At 34.6% G+C, this 19,624-nt stretch overlaps 2 protein-coding genes across 5 annotated transcripts in view; both read left to right on the forward strand.

The window, feature by feature from the left end:
- Positions 1-19,624, forward strand: part of LOC126979478 (G-protein coupled receptor dmsr-1-like) — a 416,322-nt gene that overhangs the window by 204,654 nt on the left and 192,044 nt on the right. The gene's annotated exons all lie outside the window — the stretch shown is intronic.
- On the forward strand, positions 1,427-19,357 carry LOC126979388 (uncharacterized protein C1orf112 homolog). 4 transcript variants are annotated; one of them, XM_050828664.1, is made up of 13 exons: positions 1,427-1,847; positions 1,922-2,041; positions 2,368-2,582; positions 3,221-3,378; positions 4,285-4,475; positions 10,399-10,541; positions 11,816-11,945; positions 13,047-13,215; positions 14,310-14,523; positions 15,202-15,538; positions 17,257-17,478; positions 18,773-18,820; positions 19,179-19,357. In XM_050828664.1, exons 1-13 carry the CDS (start codon positions 1,773-1,775, stop codon positions 19,212-19,214), a joined length of 2,058 nt encoding a protein of 685 aa, XP_050684621.1. In that variant the 5' UTR covers positions 1,427-1,772; the 3' UTR covers positions 19,215-19,357. The 4 variants fall into 4 exon arrangements, with proteins under 4 accessions (XP_050684621.1, XP_050684618.1, XP_050684619.1 ...); XM_050828661.1 differs by having other exon boundaries at positions 1,430-1,847; positions 18,773-19,357; XM_050828662.1 differs by having other exon boundaries at positions 1,430-2,041; positions 18,773-19,357.

The following is a 19,624-nucleotide window of genomic DNA, read 5'->3' on the forward strand; positions in this document are numbered from 1 at the left end:
CAAAATACCACATTACCGGACCCTACGAACAACTTGACGTCCCAGCCTATCAAAATGTCAAGGACAGGCCGACTCATCAAGTTGCCGGTGCGTTTCACTTGAAGGGGACTCCTGTAGCTGTACCTATAACCAATAATATCTATTAATACAAATGTCTAATATCTAACTTGTAACGTTGTAGATCGTAGAAATAGTAATCGTGCATAACTGTAATAAGCGTATGCCGAAAGATTCGTTCTGAAAAGAACATTTTATTTTATATAACGTAATATTAGCTCTGATAAGAACCATTTCATAATGCTGTACATCAACTCATAGAATCATACAGATCACCAGTAATAATCTCATCAATGTACGAGCATCGTCACGTTCTCTCGACGATCGCAGATATACTCACGTGATCAGTCATATGCTCCGCGTTACACAACCGCACAGCAAGGCCGAGCGGACTCGACTGACGAGTGAAGCCGCGGGGGTCGATCGCTATTCATGCAATTTTAATCAATGAGCAACAGCGTAGGTGCGGAATGCTCATTGACATCGTATGATCGAGGTTCGACGGACGGTTTTAGGGCGAGATAGAACACATAATATTATTCTCAATTCTTATTGAATGAAACGTTTTAGTATTGGTTGAAATGTAAGCTTTAGTATTGGTGTGTATTTTCTGAACTTGTAAATATATTTTAAGTAACGATTGTAATTGGGTAACTGGTTTTAAGGATTTTGTATATCATGTACTTTTTAATAAATCAATATCTTCCACATATTCCTCACAGTCAAGCAGTTGTTTTATTTAATCGCCAAACGCTCAGTCTCTAAATACTTATTTATCGACTCTCGATATTTTATTTTTATTATCAAATTTATTTTATTTATTTATTTAATTTTTGTGGTATCTATATTTTTGTTTAATAAGTTTATTGATCTTGAAATAGTTTATTAGTTTACTAACCCTTAAAATCTATTTTAGTTTATTATATTGTACATATAGTTTGTTACATATATAGTTTATTGTACTGTTCTAATTCCAAATTCAGGACCCACGCCTACGTCTTCAAAAACATTATTGCAAAATCTGAAAAACAAAAACCAAAGACTGTCAAAACCGAAACTACTACACCACGGAAAAGTAAACTATTAAAAAAATATATTGATTGTAAATTGTTTTTTTATGTGAGATAACCAAAACGTATCCATATAGTTAGACTTGGCTTTGGGCCTTAAAATTAGATCACATTTATATTATTGCTAACTGTCGATAAAAGAATATTACGTCACTAGGTGATTATGTTGGTGTCAAGATTTAGTACGCGTTTCATACAAGTGACATTTCTCATCATTTTCCATGGCACTCCCGTCTCTTGAATGTAGTGCTTACATTCTCTTTGGTATTTGGTACTCTGTGATAAAAACCGGTTGCCGATTGCCGGCTGTATTCAAATCTATCGACTAAAATTATATTTTTCATTTTATTCTTCGGTGGAAAATTTTATTTCCAAATGCTTAAAATTATATAAAGTTTGTGATTTATTCTAATTACTATTTATATGTGTCGATGTATTTTCTCCTAATGGGTAGTGTTCTGTGCAAATTAACACCAAAAGATGAAGTACGCGCTCGAACTGCTCTCGTTTAGAATCTGATTAGGGAATAATCTTCAAGCTCAATATACAATACCTATTTATTGTTTAAATCTGCAAACAGAGTCACAAACTAATTGGCTAATACCTACATACATACTTCAGAATTCAGTCACATAAGTGTTCAGCATGGTTGATTGTTCCCAAAGCCCAAATATTTTTTCCCAAAGTAGTAGTATAGAAGATGCAAACAGCATGTCTCCGGTACGTTTTGTGTGAGATAATACCAATTGTTTTATTAATTCCAATTACCTATCAAAAACTACTATTATTTTAAGATGGATGTGGATACATATGCTTCCTTCATAAATAGTTTGAAAGAATCTCTAGTACAACAGAATTTATCAGCAGAAAATTTCACTTTAATTATTCAGGACTGTGAGAGGGGAATTATCCAGGTACAGGCATTGATGTCTTATAATTTTTTTATAGGAGCTATTTAATTGCATTGAACAATTAATGTTTCTTTATTTTCATTTTATACTGATCTAAATTTTGACTTGGACTGCTTCAAACTCCAAACAAGTTTTTCTCTGTCCTCTTAAATTAATCGAATTGCAATTCTAAGAATTTTTGACTATGAGTTTGCGGAACTTATTAGTTTGTGTGTAACAGTTCAATCCATGTACTCCTTTCTCAACCTCCATCAGGTTTTCCATCCAAAAGGCTAACCCATTTGACACCATAAATACATTCTTTAATTTTAGCTACTATTAACTTTCAGTGTATGGAAATGATTATAAATATGTTGGAGAGCACAAATTTAGAAGGTGTTAAACTGAACACCTGTTTACAAGATGCAATTGAAATCCTACAAATGCTGTCAGATTTTGTTAAGAAGATCTTGGAATCTATGGTATTGACATGTGCTAATATGAAACTGTTTCCAACAACAGTAGCCAAAATAATCTTATCTGTTTTTAATCATTGCAAGGATAGGTAGGTTTACCATAATCATTATTATTGGAATAATTATTACATTGTATATTAATTAACAGTTTGATATTGAATACAACAAAAGTTGGTTTTTAAACATATTTTTATATTACTACATCATTTTATACAATTGCTATAATGTATAAAATGAGTTATCAATTAGTAGGTGACATTTTACTAGTGAGAGACGCCTTTGCTCAGGATGCCGGCTAGATTATGGGTACCACAACAGCACCTATTTCTGGGTGAACCCATTTTTCAAGCTTCCTTATTTTACTGAATATATGCAATTTTTTTTTATGGAATAGGAGGACAAACGAGCATATGGGTCACCTGGTGTTTAGTGATCTCTTGCAACACCAGAGGAATCACAAGAGTGTTGCCGGCCCTAAAGGAAGGTGTAAGCACTTTTTTTGTAGGTACCCATGTCATATCGTCTGGGAAACACCGAACAAGGAAGCTCATTCCACAGCTTTGTTTTTGTATATTTTTAAAATCTGGAATGTTCTAGCTGTCGTGTCTAAAAGCTTGCACCAATAAGGCTATTTTAATCCAAAGTAGCCAGTATGCCAAAATGGCAATTACATACTCAAACCCCTATTACTTTTAGCCACTAAATAAATAATCAACAATAATTTCAGTGAACATATGTATGGTGAGCATTTAAACAAAGTACAGCAAGTGTTGAAAGACTTGTTCCGTACTTGCCATGAGTTGCAAGTCATTTATCTCATGGCCTTGGAAAATCATTTCACATTTAATGTTACGGAGGTGGATGAATTAAATATATTATTAGAGAGTGAGTAAAACATATGTTAAATATTGGTTTCTAATTCAGACATTATAATTTACATCAGTGTACAATTCTTATTACTTGCATGTAGCATAAGAATACTAAATATATCTAGCTTCTATGATTATATATTATTTTTATATATTATATGATTGAATAACAAGCATCCCTCTATACAAACTTTCTAGTATGTAATAAAGGCATAAAAGGCATTTATTTTCTCAAAATTGATTCCTTTAGAATTCTTTTTGATGTCATTTCTAATAACTACTAGATACTACTACCGCTTCGGAAACAAATGGCGCTCTGAGAGAGAAGAAGCGGCGCAAGAAACTCCCAGCATTGTTTTTTTGCGCTCTTTTCAATAAAAATATACAATATTGTACAATAATTTCTATCGCTATAAAATAATCACAATCTAGTCCCAGGCTGTCCGATCATTTAGATATTCAGCAGTGGAGTAATAGGATTTACGACAGAGCCATTTTTTTTATAAAACATTTAAATTTATTTATAGATAATGCCTGAACAGTGGCTGGGACTTTATTATAGAAGTGTATACATTTACCCTTAAAGCTATTATGTATCTTATGAAGCCTACTAGAATTAGTTACAAGCAATTCCTTATTTCTAGTGTTATAATAATGAAAATCACTATTAAGAGCAAAAAGAATATACATTACCTGTTATATATGCACCTGTAAATAAATTTAAATGTTTAATAACAAAATAGCTCAGCTTAAAATCAACTTTTGTATTTTCTACCTTTGATGTACTTATACCAATGCATGGCTCTGACGTCACTAAGATGGCTGAATGTCCTTCTTAGTATGCGGAATCATACAGTGATTGATCCAATTAAATTGAATTTACTATATGTATCTATCTTTTGTGTTTATTTGATACTTTCAGCTTTAGATTTAAATCTGAAGATTGGCGATGTTGCACAGTTACTAGATATTAAAACTATGGCTGCGCAATGGAAGTATTACACAAGCATTTGTGACAAATATTCCAAACATTTGTTGAATAGAAACATTTACAATAAATGCAGTAAACTGTTTGCTAATTTAATAAGGACTAATATGAGAACTGCTCTTGAGGTTTGTTTGTTTGTTGTTATTATATTTTATATCCAACATATGCTATAATAAATATTTTTAAAATATGTGATTTAATATAGTTCTAAAGAATAAGGTGGGCTACACTTTATTGCGCACCGAAATTAGTAAACCAAGCAAATAAGCCAAGGTGATGAATATCTGTACAGTTTTTAAGTTTCTAAGGTTTTCTAGCCTGGAAACTACAGTAGTCCCTCAGAAAGGAATAGATGCTCGAAAAATTTTTAGTAAGACTTAGAATTCGGTGAATTTATTATAAATCGAATAGAGTTTACTATAAATATAACAGAAGTATCAGGTCAGCTCTTAACAATTCTATCAGTAAACAGAGTAAAATATTAGAGAGAGAGAGTAAAATATTTGCCGCGTGTGGCACTATAGATCAGCAGAGTGGAACGAGATGGGTTATTTTTGCATGCAAACACATGGAGGCTGAATTGTTTATCGCTAGACGATCCAAATGCCGTTGCTGACGCTGTTGCTGAAATGTGGTATTGCAAGGGTATGGAACTCTTCATTCCATTCTCCTCTGTGTCTAGCGGTGGCAGGTCATAACCTTGATTTGGCCGCTCCTGCAAAATGGCATCTCGCCGAAATCAGCCTCCCTTTTCGTGTCCAACTCCACTCTGGAAGACCAAGGTGCAACAGACGATTTCTGGCTATTTATTGGACTACTCGTTTTGTTTACTGATTTGAACTTTGTTTGGTGATACGACTTGGCTTTTATTTGGACTGATTCGGTGAATCAAAATGCCGCGGATTCAATATACGGCACAAGAATACGCCAACATGCACTTCATCTATGGTGAGTGCAGGAGCAACGCAAGTGCTGCTGCAGCCCTTTATAGAGAAAGATATCCTAATGCGCGTCACCCTGATTACCGTGTATTCGTGAGACCAGCGAATATGAATACTCAAGGCATTGTGCTTGACGAAATCCAGCAAGACCCGTCGACCTGTGAAAGAACAATATCACGGCGTACTGGAATCCCGAAAACGACCGTGCAATATCATCCTTACCATATTAGACGCGTCCAAGCTCTGCAACCGAAAGATTACAATGCAAGATTGTTTTTTTGTCGACAAATGCTTGCAAAAATATAAGAAGATCCACAATTCTTTGGAAAAATTCTATGGAGCGACGAATAGACTTTAAAAAAATAATACGCATAATCTGCACAGCTGGCAATTCTCGAATCCAAATTTAATGCGAGAAGAGAGGTCGCAATACCAGTTCACAGTAAATTATTGGACTGTTATATTAAACGGGATAATTATTGGTCCTTTCGAACTGCGGGGAAATTTATCTTCTCATAGTTACTTAAATTTTGTGCGAAATGATCTCCCGAACTTAATGGAAGAAGTGCCTGAGGAGGTAAGGGAATCCCATTGGCTACAGAATGATGACAACCTAAATTGAACTGCTTTGCTATTCCGTACCACGACGTGATTAGATCTAATTTAGGTTGAGGTCAAATCAACTGATTAAATCGCAATGATGTCAATTGAATGTGAAAAATTATATCAACTGAATCGCAAACTGATTTAGTTCGTTCATTCATTCGTACCATGAGGTGTTATTTCAACCTAAACTGGATAGCTTATTTGTCAAAGTGACCGATTCGAAAAAAGTTGCTACTTCCTTAGAGGAAAGTGAAGCGTGTTGTTAATATTTTTCAAAAATATTGAAAACATAGAAAAGAAAAATTTTATTGATTAAACATGAAATGAGTATACTTTATTGGACTTTTTTGTAAAACAAAATACTGAAAATAAATACCAAGAATGAAAATACTAAAGACGAGGCAGTAAGGGCCCGGGCTATAGCCTGTTCGCAAGAACGAATTAAAAAAAATGTACTCTGTGGTCCTGTCAAATCAAATATCAATGGAGGTGCGTTCCTCGTTATTTTTACGACAACATTTCATTTGTACGAGGTCTGCACTGAAAATTTCGGGAATCAAGGAAGTGACACAACATTACTATTTAAAAATGTATTTATTGCTTTTCGAAGTATTCTCAACCATTGAAGCAACCATTCCATTTGGAAGTTGGGGTCTCCAAAATGGCCGTTTTGTAGACGTCCACAGCTTCTTTAGGTGATGAAAATCTCTGACCACGCAATTTATTCTTTATTTTAGGGAAAGTATAGAAGTCGGGGTCGGGGCTGTACGGCGGGTGGTCTAATAATTCTATGTTTTCTTGCTCTAAAAACTCTTTTGTTCTGTGCGCAGTGTGAGAACTCGCATTGTCGTGATGAAGGATGATGCGGCGGTTGCAGTTCTCTTTACGGAGTTCAGAAACGACCTGTGGCAAACAAATGCTAGCATACCATTCTGCACTTACCGTTCTTTGTCCCTCAAGAGGAATAGTCGCAACATGGCCGGTTTTGGAGACAAACGTGGCCACCATTTTTCTTGCAACACTCCGTGAACGAACAATTTTTGTTGGCTTTAGCCCAAACTCGTGACTGGTTTTTTTTCGGGTTCGTACGCGTATATCCAGGATTCGTCACCTGATACGATGTTGTATACAGCATTTGCGGATCCTGCGTGGAATCTTTCGAGAGTTCTGACTCACCAAGTAACGCGATCCGCTTTTTGCTCTTCACAGAGCAAATGCGGTATCCATCGGGAAAACAACTTTTTTTACACCTAATTGTTTATGCAAGATTATTTGTATTTGACTCATGCCAATGTCTAAAGTTGCCTGAATTTCACGGTATGTCACATGTCGATCTTCCTCAATCAGCTTACGCACAGCATCAACGTTTTCTTTGGTGACTGCAGTTTTTGGACGACCTTGACAGGAATCATCACTGAGCTTGACACGTCCACGTTGAAATTCATCAAACCAGCGATAAATTGTGGTTTTGTATGGGGCATCATCACCAAATGCAGAAATCATCCGGTCAACACACTGTTTTTGTGTTAAACCACTCCGAAAGTCATAATAAATAATCGCTCTAGAATTTTCTCGAGTCAATTCCATTTTCTAAACGACTAAACAAGTTTGAAAAGACCTTGTGACAAGACCGAGAATCTTTTTTTAAATAAATAAATGATATTCGATGTTTAAAACCAAGGAGTTTTCAATTAAAAAGATTTTAATATGACAGGAACAGTGGAAATATTCCATTCCCGATACTTTTAGTGCAGCCCTCGAAATTCAAAAAACTATATTTATTTATATTACTATTATTTAATAAGTATAAAAAAGGGCTTAATGGTATATAATTTGACGCAATTGCGCAATTTTAAAATGTGTTTTTAGTATTTTCTACCCAAAAAAACCGCTAAAATCATATCATTTTAGGTTTCGAATCGCAATTTTTTTTCGTTCATTCTTCATAAGCGATCCAAACGCCATTCAGTAAAAGGCACTGCATGGTACGGTTTTTAGTTATTCAGTTTGGGTACCTAAACTGAACTGCATCGGATTCTCATCGCTTATTAATACTTGATTGTAGGCCCTCTGTTGTGAATAAAGCTCGATTTACACCCGATGTTTTTATTATTATTAAAATTATTAAGACTTGTCTGTTCTTTTTTAGTCGTATTTACTCTTTTTGCATCTCATAGGAAGCTCTATGTCAGATCATAAGCAGATATATTTAGAGGTAAAAAGAATCACACCTGAGCGGCGTTCACGGACAAAGTACGAAGCAATTGATTTTACTAACTTATACAAAACTGTTAAGACCAATATCACCACCAACTTAGTAATGAATATTCTTTATTGGAAACCATCATTATTTAATTGAAGTTTGGGGAACTGCGTCAAAGACTAATTTACAACCGCTACAGATAGCACAAAATAAAATTATTAAATCACTGTTCCGATATAATTTCTTAACACCATCCGCAAAAATTTACCAAGATACCGAAATCATGAATATTTCTCAACTCTATAAGTATAAACGTGCGTTCTTATTAGGAAAATTCTATCTAAAGAGATACATTCCCAAGTGACATTTACAAAAACATTCCAAATACAAAAAAGGATAACTCGACAAGCAAATAATATTTATATAAAAACACCTAGAACTAATTACGGGAAAAAGAATATCATGTTTGAAGGGGCGAAACTTTACAACAGCCTCCCCAAAGATATTAAAGAAATCAAAAGCTTAAATACTTTTAAAAAAATATTAAAAGAAAACATTTAAAAATATAATATTTAAAAATATAAATAAAAAATTGTTACAGTTTAAAAATAAGTAGATGAATAATTGTTGCTGCAGTGTAGTCACAGCTTTATAATATTTACAAATTGCGAATGACGGTCTGCGCATGCGCATCGCGCCGCTCGATCGCGTAATTCACTAAAGTTCTTGTATTATTGTATTCAGAATTGTGTCTTTAGTTGATATTCATTAGAGTAGTGTAGGTAACTTATTTATGAATGTTCTTTACATTATAATTTGTATAGTTATTTCTTTTTAAGTGTTTAATCTAGTGTGTGGTTACTGTTTTTTTTCCACTTTACTTACTCTGTTAATATTTATTGTTAAAGAAGAAAAAATAATCGATATATTATAGATATTGTTATATTCTCACGGCTCGCATATTATATTATATAGTAATTAGAATATATATTCTCTATAAGTGAATATTGTAATATTCTTCTGAGAAATAAAGTTCTTAAATCGTAAATCGTAATAGCAATAACTTCGTAATGGTATTAAATAAAATAATGTATTATACCATTTTGTAAACTGTATGATGAATGAATGTGGGCGGTGGTGATCACTTAAGACCAGGTGACCCGTACGCTAGTTTGTCCTCCTATTCCATAAAAAAAAATATGGACTACGCATTTTTTTAAAATAGCTGACCACTTACGTTTTCATACTTTTTTTTACATGAAACACTCAAACTATGCCAAAAAAAATTGTTTTTGAAAAAGGTATCATAGATACTTATATTATTTAATGTATTTCTAGTAGTATATTCTATCAGGAATAAGATGACACCAGAAACGCCACAAATTTCATTACTTTGTGGGCGTTGTGCACATGAATGTGAAGTAAAGCAAAAATAAACGTATATATACGTAAACTATAATTTTATGTATGATAGCTGATACCGCGCGTTTCTTTAAAGTAAAATAACACTTATAACGTCTTTAATATACTGTCGCGACACTTTTTGAGAATAGTGATGTTTCTGCAAAACGATGTACAGACATTATCTTATTCTATCATCAATACTTTTCTCAGCAAACGCGATGTAAAGTAATATTTTAGATCATTTTTTAACGTCTTGGGTTACATTATTGGTGTATCAGTAAGGATCCCTAATTTTTTTGAAAATATGTTATAACCTATGTCATCCGGGGATAGTGGAACTTCCCAACAGTGAAAGAATTTTTCAAATCTGTTCAGTAGTTTCGGGGCCTATTCAATGCAAACAAACAATCAAATCTTTCCTCTTTATAATATTAGTATAGATAAATATATTAAAAATCCTGACAAGCTTTAATTGTAGACATCAGAACTGCTTGTGTTGCTTGTAACAAAGCCGAACAATAATTGTCGTGTTACATACTTGACTGGGGTTAATTTAACGGATACTGAAGTAATAGATACTAAAGTGATCTCTAAAAGTGTCATAATTTTTAGCTGATGGACAATAATTTTAACTTCCTTAGTCACTATTAGCAGAGTGGTCGTGGCCATGGGGTTGTCGTTTCTGGTGGCTGGTCTTAAAATTTTAGGGTAAAGCATTATATATTTAAAAACGTTATGTATACGTACTAATTCCAACCTAATCTGAGCGATCTCCTAGTATTTCGAAAGTTAGAATTGTTTGTGCGTGTTTATACGTGTTACTCTAAAGTGTGTACAACTTAATGTATTAAATGATTTTTAATAATAATAATTACTTTGCCTTTCCTTTCTTAGGTTGAAGAGGAAAAAATTGCGCTAAGGTCCATAAAAGTTGCGAGCTTTGGGATAATGATACTGTTGAAATTGACGAATACGTTTAAGGATGACGTGAATAATGATTATGAAATTATTGTTTGTTTGCTTTTAGACATTGTCATGTGAGTACATTGGTATTTGGCACAATTAATAAAGAACTATTACAGAATATTTGTACTCATTATGACGAGAAGCATACTAGGTATATGATTTATAAATATCCTGCCGAAGTTTCGAAGAGCCGTTTGTCCAGACGGACATATAACGCCATTGTATCCTATTCCAAAAAACTAATTTATCATCCTCAACACCTGGATGTGTTCTCTCTGAGTTTCCCTTACAGTTTTTAAGAAAATTTCTTACAACCAAACTGGAATGAATGACTTGGATGGTGTTTCTATGTCTATATGACGTCGTTACCTCCAGGAAAGTTCGAATAAGCCCGAAACGCTGTGATTCGCAAGAGAGATGTAAGGGCATCGGAGCTCACTTAGCATCAGGTGACCACTTCTACCACAACAAGGACACATAATACAAAGACTTATACTACGTGTCGTATCACCAATAAAATCGCGCTCTTTAGTCTTTACTAAGTACGAAGTTCACGTTATTCGATATTGCCAAACTCCAAAACAAAACTAACGCGTAACTACAATATATCTATAATGTTTTTATTGGGTACTAAATATTTACTGTTACGATAAAAAAAAAAAACAATAATATCTACTACGTAAAGGCATCCCGAACTCGACAATTTGTTTGTCCATTTTTATTTCTTGTATACTTCTACACTGTTCGAGAACATTTGAGAATAATCCTTATACAGAGGCGCGTCTGAGTCAGTCAGTCACTGAGCGACAAAGTGAACATTCAGTGCGATACCAAATCAAGTAATACACCTACTAGTGTGTTTGATAACGGTAATGGTAAAAGTGTAGCTTCAATGGTTTTTTCCCATCTTAAAGATGCCCACGAGCCTAAAGAAATTTTCACTTCAAAAACCAGAAAAGATACTGCATGTGCTAAAATACCACGCGTAACAAAAGTGAAGACTACATCAAAAAAGTGAAGACTAGCCCCCTTATTCATAATAGTCTGCTAACTTAAAGCATTGCTAATTCTCACTCTGTCTTCTTCTATTGACCTAAGTCAGAATGAGAAAAAACACTCCTAAGCGGCTGTTTAAAGTTAGCGGACCATTATGAATAGGGGGGTAAAAGACTAGCGTGTTATATGTGGTCAGGATTAGTGTGTTACAAGTTATTGATGCCTAGTAGGAAGTATAATATTATTACTGACTTCTGCGACATGCAATAAATTATTTGCCTCATTATACTGGTGTTTCTCTCCTGACTTCATGACACATAACTCTATTATATCCCATTTTAATTTCCAGATACGACAGTTCATATTTGAAACTAATATTAGAAAAGTCAACGGAATTTATAAACCTTGTTGAGAAGAATGTATCAAACGCTTTTGAGAGTTTGCTTGCTCATCTGTTATTGGAAAATAATTTCTTAAAGGTATGTTCCGATTTTATATGACCTACGAGTTGTTAGATATAAATCCTTAAAAATTTGTATATAAGCCATCATCAGATGAATATGGAGCCCAACATCTACAAGTGTTGATACAGTTTTAATTATTATTTCGAATATATTTGTATTGGATTGATTTACAAAATTATTTTATTATTACACATAGTATTTTTAAAATGCGAAGTGCTCAGAGAGCAGGATTTCACCCCCGTTTATAAAATCGTTAGGAACAGTGTATCTGCCATAGATTATTTTTAACTTTGAGCAGCAGATTCATAAAACTCAACGCCATCACTTTCAATCTGCACTTTATTTTGTGAATGATGCTTCATTGCACCATAAAACTATTTGAAGTTCAACATTATATATGTGATATAATGTTGAATGGACACATATGGAGTTGGAGTTGCTGTCATCTCTGGTCTGGCGCACCCCAGTATCAGCTCGATCCATTTGACCACGTGCAACGCAGATCAGCTTGAATTGTCGGGGACCCAGTGCTCTGTGAACGGCTGGATCACTTGGCGTTGCGTAGAGACATCGCTTCATTGTGTGTCCTCTACCGCATTTATCATGGGGAGTGTTCCGAAGAGCTGTTTCACCTGATTCCTTCCGCCGAATTCCACCTTCGCACGAAACCCCACAAGTTAGGATATCATCACCATCTGGATGTGTGGCGGTCCCCCACAGTACGGTTTTCAAGGAGCTTTTTTCCACGTACTACAAAGCTGTGGAATGAACTTCCTTGTGTGGTGTTTCCGGGACGATACGACATGGGCACCTTCATAAAAAAGCGCGTACACCTTCTTTAAAGGCCGGCAACGCTCCTGTGATTCCACTGGTGTTGCAAGAAAATGTGGGCGGCGGTGATCACTTAACATCAGGTGTCCCGCTCGTTTGTCCCCCTTTTCCATTAAAAAAAAAACGTTATTAATAATTTAATTTTCCTATCATATAGAGTTTTCGGAAATGAAACAACTGCATTGATACACGGAACCCACTGCTTGATAGCTCGCCTCTTACCATATACTACATTTTCAAATAAAAACATAAAACAATAATGATATGTGGTTCATTTATTTCCAGAGAATCATTCAATTAGGATCTCAAACACATACAAGTGATGAGGAAGTTCTTAGTAAACTGATGCTTGTAATATCTGTCATTAAAGGTGTAACTCTAGCAAATAAGTCACAGGATTGTGGAGACCTGAGAGTTAATATTTTAAAGACTTTGTTGAATATAATTCCCAATGGTATGTTATACTTTGTTATTTAGATATTATTTTCTAAAATATTAAACTGTTAACAAACTTAAATCTCATATATCCTTTGCGTCAGATTGTTGTACTATATCTATAATAATTTAGATTATGGCAATACAATATATATTTTGTATAATCATAAGAACTATGGTTCACACCTTATCTATGCCCCCAAGTTCTTACTTCACCTTTTTCAAGTTAAGTGTATCACATATTCCTTTCTGTGTCTTACCTAAATAAAAACGTATAACTATTGAAGTTAAAACTTCTTTAGCATCGTTGTGATTTGAAAGTTGATGAAAAAGTGCGACAGTAAAAAGAAAGATTTAGCGGGGGAGAAAATGAAATAGGAAGCATTGTAAAGTGTTTTGGTACCAGACGATCATAGTTGAAGGAGAGATTGTTTTTTGTATGACGCGAGTATACCCTAATTAATATATTCTAACGTCATGCGCATGACTTATTACTACATAGACACCAGAAGAACATAAATATGGTAGCGGTGATAGTAATGTCTTTCATAGAGGTTGAAATCATGTGTCATCCTAGCAACGTGTACCAGGGTATCATATGCAGTTTAGAGGTTCATTCATAATTCAGATTTCACTTCTGACTTGTGTACTTTGTACGCACTCAATTTTTTCCGCACAAGACAGATACTATATGTCCAGTGATTAAGTTGCTCGCGAATTTCTTACGCTTTTTGCAATGCACTGCGAGGAAAAAACAAACATGACATTTTAACAATAATTATTTACCGCAAAGCAACAAATGCGCTACAAACAAAATATGAAGATTATGTCAAATGGCGCGCAAGTTTTTTTTACACGCGCCAAATGTAAGGCGATTGATTACATATAGCCATACAGCCTTCAAAATTATAATTTTAGTGATAAAAATATAATATGTAACAAAATATTGTGAAATTATTTCTAAAAAGGTAAATGGATTTTCAGCGGTAGATAACCTCTCTGTTGTTCCAAAAAATACTGTATTACACGGCTAAATTGAAAATGTTCTGTTTACTTTTAGGGATAATTCTAGAAAGTATGTTGAAAAAAATACTTATTACATTATAATTACAGGACATGTTTGGTTCAACATTGGCTTAGAAATGACGACTCACGGCAATAACAAATTTGGATTGTTTGAACATTTGTTGGTCAATACACTAGTATATGTGTCGAGCTTTACCACGGAAGAATTCTCAATGGTGGAGCGGATATTGTATGAGACTGTACTGAGCTGTGATAGTTACAGTGCGCTGTTTGCTGCTAATCTATGGATTTTACTGATCAGGTATGAGGTTTTACAGAGGGTTAGATCTAAATATAGATGTAGATAGCGCTCTGGTGCCCAAGTACATGCTAATGAGGTGACGTATTATACAAATTAAATATGTAACCAAAATTTATGAACGACGCGGGACTCGAACCTGCGACCTCTCAGGTTGCGTTCGAGCTCTCTTACCAACTGAGCCAACCGTTCGTGTACGCATGGTTCGTAAAATTTGTTATTTTAAACGGATATACCTGACTTCTAGGATTAATTAACATTTGAAACAGGAACATCTCAAGTCGATTTCCTAATATGCAAATATTGGGGTTGAGCCCCAACTTGAGATATCAACTGTAGAGTAGATCCTGTAGATGAAGCCACAACCTGAGAGTTGAACAAGACATATACAAGATTTATCAACGATACGTCACTCGAACGTTGGCTCAGTGAAAGAGCACTCGCACGGAACGCGAGAGGTCGCGGGTTCCAGTCTCGCATCGTTTATAAATTTTGTTTATAATTTTTATTTATGTAATTAATCCCAGAAGTGAGGGTTATCTCTTTAAAAAAAAACAAATTATCTGTAGTACTTACTATATAATATATAGCCATACCCATTGGAATTAAAATTTTTCGAATACGAATTTTCGCTGAAGTTATGCCTGAGAAATCATTATTAAAAAGGTGATGTATTTTTAGGTTATGTGGTAAAACCATACTTACAAACACACTACAGTGTCTCATAAGGATCCACCATAAGTTGTCCCAACACAACTTGTTCGATTCCTCACCACAGAAGATTCACATGACACATCTGCTTCGGGGACTGTTCGAAAATGTGTCACCAGATCAAAGACTGGCCGTGTGTAAACAGTATAACGTACTGGATGAGAATCATTTTGACATTTGGATTGCTTTGAGAGTGTCAAATTTACCAAATAATGTTGAAGGCAATATTAAAAAACGGATTTTGGAAAGGATTTGCAGAATTCTAAATAACTTGAATTTAGGGGATACAGAGCAAAATGATATACTAGTAAGTATTTACTATATTTATTATACAGTGTGGTAATCTGCCACTTTAATTGTAGATTTCAAATTATTTAAGGCACCTACTGTCACTCGAACAAAGTTAAAATTATAATGCCTTCTACTCGACTAAGTCGAAAATTGTAGGTTTTAAGTACGAAAGCATTGTTAAAAAACGTTTGTGTGGTAAAGGTTATAACATAAATGATTTTCTTGATTATATCACATATTGGAAATGGAGCGACCGCCTTCAGGCTAATCAATAATAAATGTTATTGTACGATATTATATTGTAATCATATTTTTATGAAAAAAAAAGAAGGCCGCTGAGTTTGTTGCGCCCGTTCATCTCAGGTCTGAGGGTCTTTTGGAATTGATCGTAGATTTTGACTTTTAATAAGTGATACTATATCCTATTTTGAATAAAAATATTTGAATTCATAATTGTGCGCATTTCTATTCAAATTCCGATGTATGTAGATGTCGTTTGTAGTATGTAGTTGGTCCAGCCGGAAGATTAGCCTGAAAACACACAAAATTCATGTTAGATACTATCTATAAAAACAACATTATATTCAGATTACCGAAGATTTTCAAATTTTTCGATTCGTCAGCATTAAGTCAACTATTAATCCCGTTATAAATGCAAATCTATAAGATCCACGTGAGCTTTTTTTGACTTTTCAGTACCTACCAAAGTCTACCTATTAAATTTTACCGCGAACACATACTTACCTACTCAACAAAAAACAATATATTTCAAAATAAATTCAGTACCTCAGGCTATTTAATAAATAAATTTTATTTAAAAAAAATATTCAAAAAAGAACCCCACTGAGAGTTTCCTGCCCACATTCTTCTCAGGTCTGAGGCATAAGTGGGTGGTAGAATTTCACGTTCAGTGTGTGATAAAAACCTATTGGTAACCAATATTTTTAACTGTATTAAGTATATTGTATTAAATATATCGTTTTCTTGGAACCCATAACACAGGCTACAGGCTGAATTTGGGGCAAGATAATTTGTGTAAAAGTATGTCAATATTATATTATATGTGAATAGAATGTCATTGTGGCTAAGCCTACGATGATTCGATTTGAATTGAATCGTCTAAAGGTGTACTTCCGTTTCCAATTTCTTGTCGAGTGACAAAAATGTTTGCCAACTAAAACCGAATGATGTGAACACATTGATCAGCCTAGCGAAACTTTAAGAAAAAAACTATTGCATGAAACATGCAGTCATTGATAGATTGACAGATGACGGCTACAATCTTGGTAAAAAAGTGAGATAGCCGAAATCCATTACGTTTTACGGCCGTTTTCACCCATCTATCCTTAGTTTAACTTACTAGAGGTAGAAAAATCTATCCTTTTACGCTTACTCACATTTCAAGAACCTATTGACAGATAGCATTGGACTATAACTAATAATATAACTATATTGGACATAACTATGGATAGATAAGATCTTCTCATTAAACGGTGATAGCAATATATCTGTAACTAGGGATATGTTACTGAAAACGGCCGTTAAGCAACTGTTTTACAAATAAGCCGGATTAATATTGTAATTACTATTTCAAACTTACGTCAAATCACTGCACGTTTCATGCTAAACTAAATTTAAATTTTTACTTTGGCAGCCCCGCCTCTTATTACATCCTCTTCGACATGGATAGTTATAATTATTAGCCCTTGTTATAAAATGACTCACTATTCACAGATAAAGCTTATAAATTTAGCAGCAACATGTTCCTGTACAGAATCTAATCAAATCAGTGAGCTGTTCGCGAAAGCTTGGAGGAAAGCATGTCCTGTTTGTATTCAGCTCACTATTGGACCCCAGTTGAATGTCGACACCTTGTGTTTGTATAAGTATGTGGATGCTCTGACGGAGCTGGTGCGAAGCGCAGTAAATAAAATTAATAAAAAAACGGCCCTCCAGGTAATATTTGTCGGTATTGTTTGAGTGGTTTGTTCTATAATAGCTAGAAACCTTATATAATTTATAACTCTAGATATAGCCTGTTGCTCTTAGACAACTGATGAAAACAGAGTGCGTGTCAAGCTACGTTTTACACTCGCGATTCGTATGTCATTTTGTTTTAATGTGTGTGCATTGCTCAAAATAGTCTATATATATAGGTTAACAGTCAACCTCATTGTTTCGACGTCTTCACAGCTGTTACAGTCTATCTACCACGAATATAATGAATGATCTAAGGTTGTAACAATATCACGAAACTTTTTATTTAATTTTTTTTTGTGAATCCGTTACATATTTCTTCTGAAGTACCTACATAAAAAAATTGTCAGATAATACTTCAGGATCATGGCAATTCCATTACACATTCCTCATAAGAAAGCGAAAGTACCTATTTCGTGGAAGTTAGAGACTTTTATTATGAGAAAAATCGACGAGATGAGCAAGACCTTTTCATGGTGGTGTTACCCTGCCATGCAGTGCCGGTCAGGATTCTTGATTGAACCCAAAAATTCTAAGCAGTAATTAAATCGGGCTCGTCATGAGACATATGTTAGTAAGCTCAGTAATGTCACCACATATGGAGCACACAAACAGAAACACAATAATCCTTACACTCTACTACTTCACGGCAGAAAACGGCGCCACTGTGGCACTCATCTAGTCGGTATCTTATTGCATAAGCAGAAAAGCCTCCTATTTGTATAATGATGTAGCTGCTAGCATGGTCAAGAAGATACTAAGGAAAGTGACTGGGTGAACTTTGATCAAAAAATTGTGGTCTAAGCTAACAACGAATGAAGCTCATAGACTCCCTGGTTTTGCAGTGGTCAATCTAATATCAACCTTATTCACATCATTTTCAACCCTATGATAATTCAACAATGGGAGGCTCCTTTGCATAGAATGTCGGCCAGATTATGGGTACCACAACGGCGCCTACTTCTGCCGTGAAGCAATGTGTATGCATTTTTGTGTTTCGGTCTGAAGGGCGCCGTAGCTAGTGAAATTACTGGGTTAATGAGACTTACATCTTATGTCTCAATGTCACGAGCGCAATTGTAGTGCGTTCAGAGTTTTTTCAAGAATCCTGAACGGCATTGTATTGTAATGGGCTGGGCGTACCATTTACTAACAGCTGAACGTCCTGCTCGTCTCCTCACTGATGTCTTATAAAAAGATCTCAAGTGATATTAAATTAACACTCAAAAATTCAAATTGAAGTTATAAAAGTACAATTTATTTCAATTTTCAGATAATTCATGTGATGTCAACCATATTAAAAACAAGGAGTCCACCATTTGTAAGTGTTCTGTTGGAACAATATTGTAATCTGTGGCTTGCACATACAGCTGATGTCATCAATTTTGCCGATAACCCACTTGACATTTTGAGTTCACTCGCTACAGAGAATCGTACAAAAATACTAGTTTATAATGTTGTTATGAGCAATATAGAATTATACAATATTGTCAGTGAAGAGCCATTTTATAAACTATTATCAGATATAGAAAGTAGGCGAAATAGTATTTTGGAATTAAAAGAGGAGTTGTTACTCGTATCTGAGGGTAGATTTGCCCATAAATGTCTAAGTTCCAAATTGGAAACTCAAGAACAGAATAATTTTGATCTGGCTGATATTGATTCGTTGTTTGACACAGACGGACAGGAGCCAGCGTCTAAACGGGTCAAGTTGAATTTGAACGAAGCTGATGATCTGTTGAACAAGTTAGAAGAAGCGGCTTCTGAGCTCTGTGCTATGACTGTGTTTTCTGCCCCTCAGAGACGCAGAGTATCTGATGTTTGTAATATCTTAAGAAATATATGTGAACAGTGACAATATTTTATTTTTGATGATTGTATATTTATCGGTCTAAAATCGTTTATTAATGTTGAGGCCAAAAAGACAATTATTGTGAGCTTCGAAGTTGCATAACAACAAATCTTTGGTAGAGTTGAGCTTGAGTAGAAGTAGAAAGAATCATTACATGTTTGTTCAACACCACCATTATTGTCTTAAATTTTGGTTAGGGTTAGGTTGGTATTATGGATGTCCTGGTTCTCCGCTCCATCAGATACTTTCTACACAACTTGCCTTACGACAGGG

Source organism: Leptidea sinapis, chromosome 3 (genome assembly GCF_905404315.1).
Source record: "Leptidea sinapis chromosome 3, ilLepSina1.1, whole genome shotgun sequence".
In the NCBI taxonomy this organism is placed as follows: domain Eukaryota; kingdom Metazoa; phylum Arthropoda; class Insecta; order Lepidoptera; family Pieridae; genus Leptidea; species Leptidea sinapis.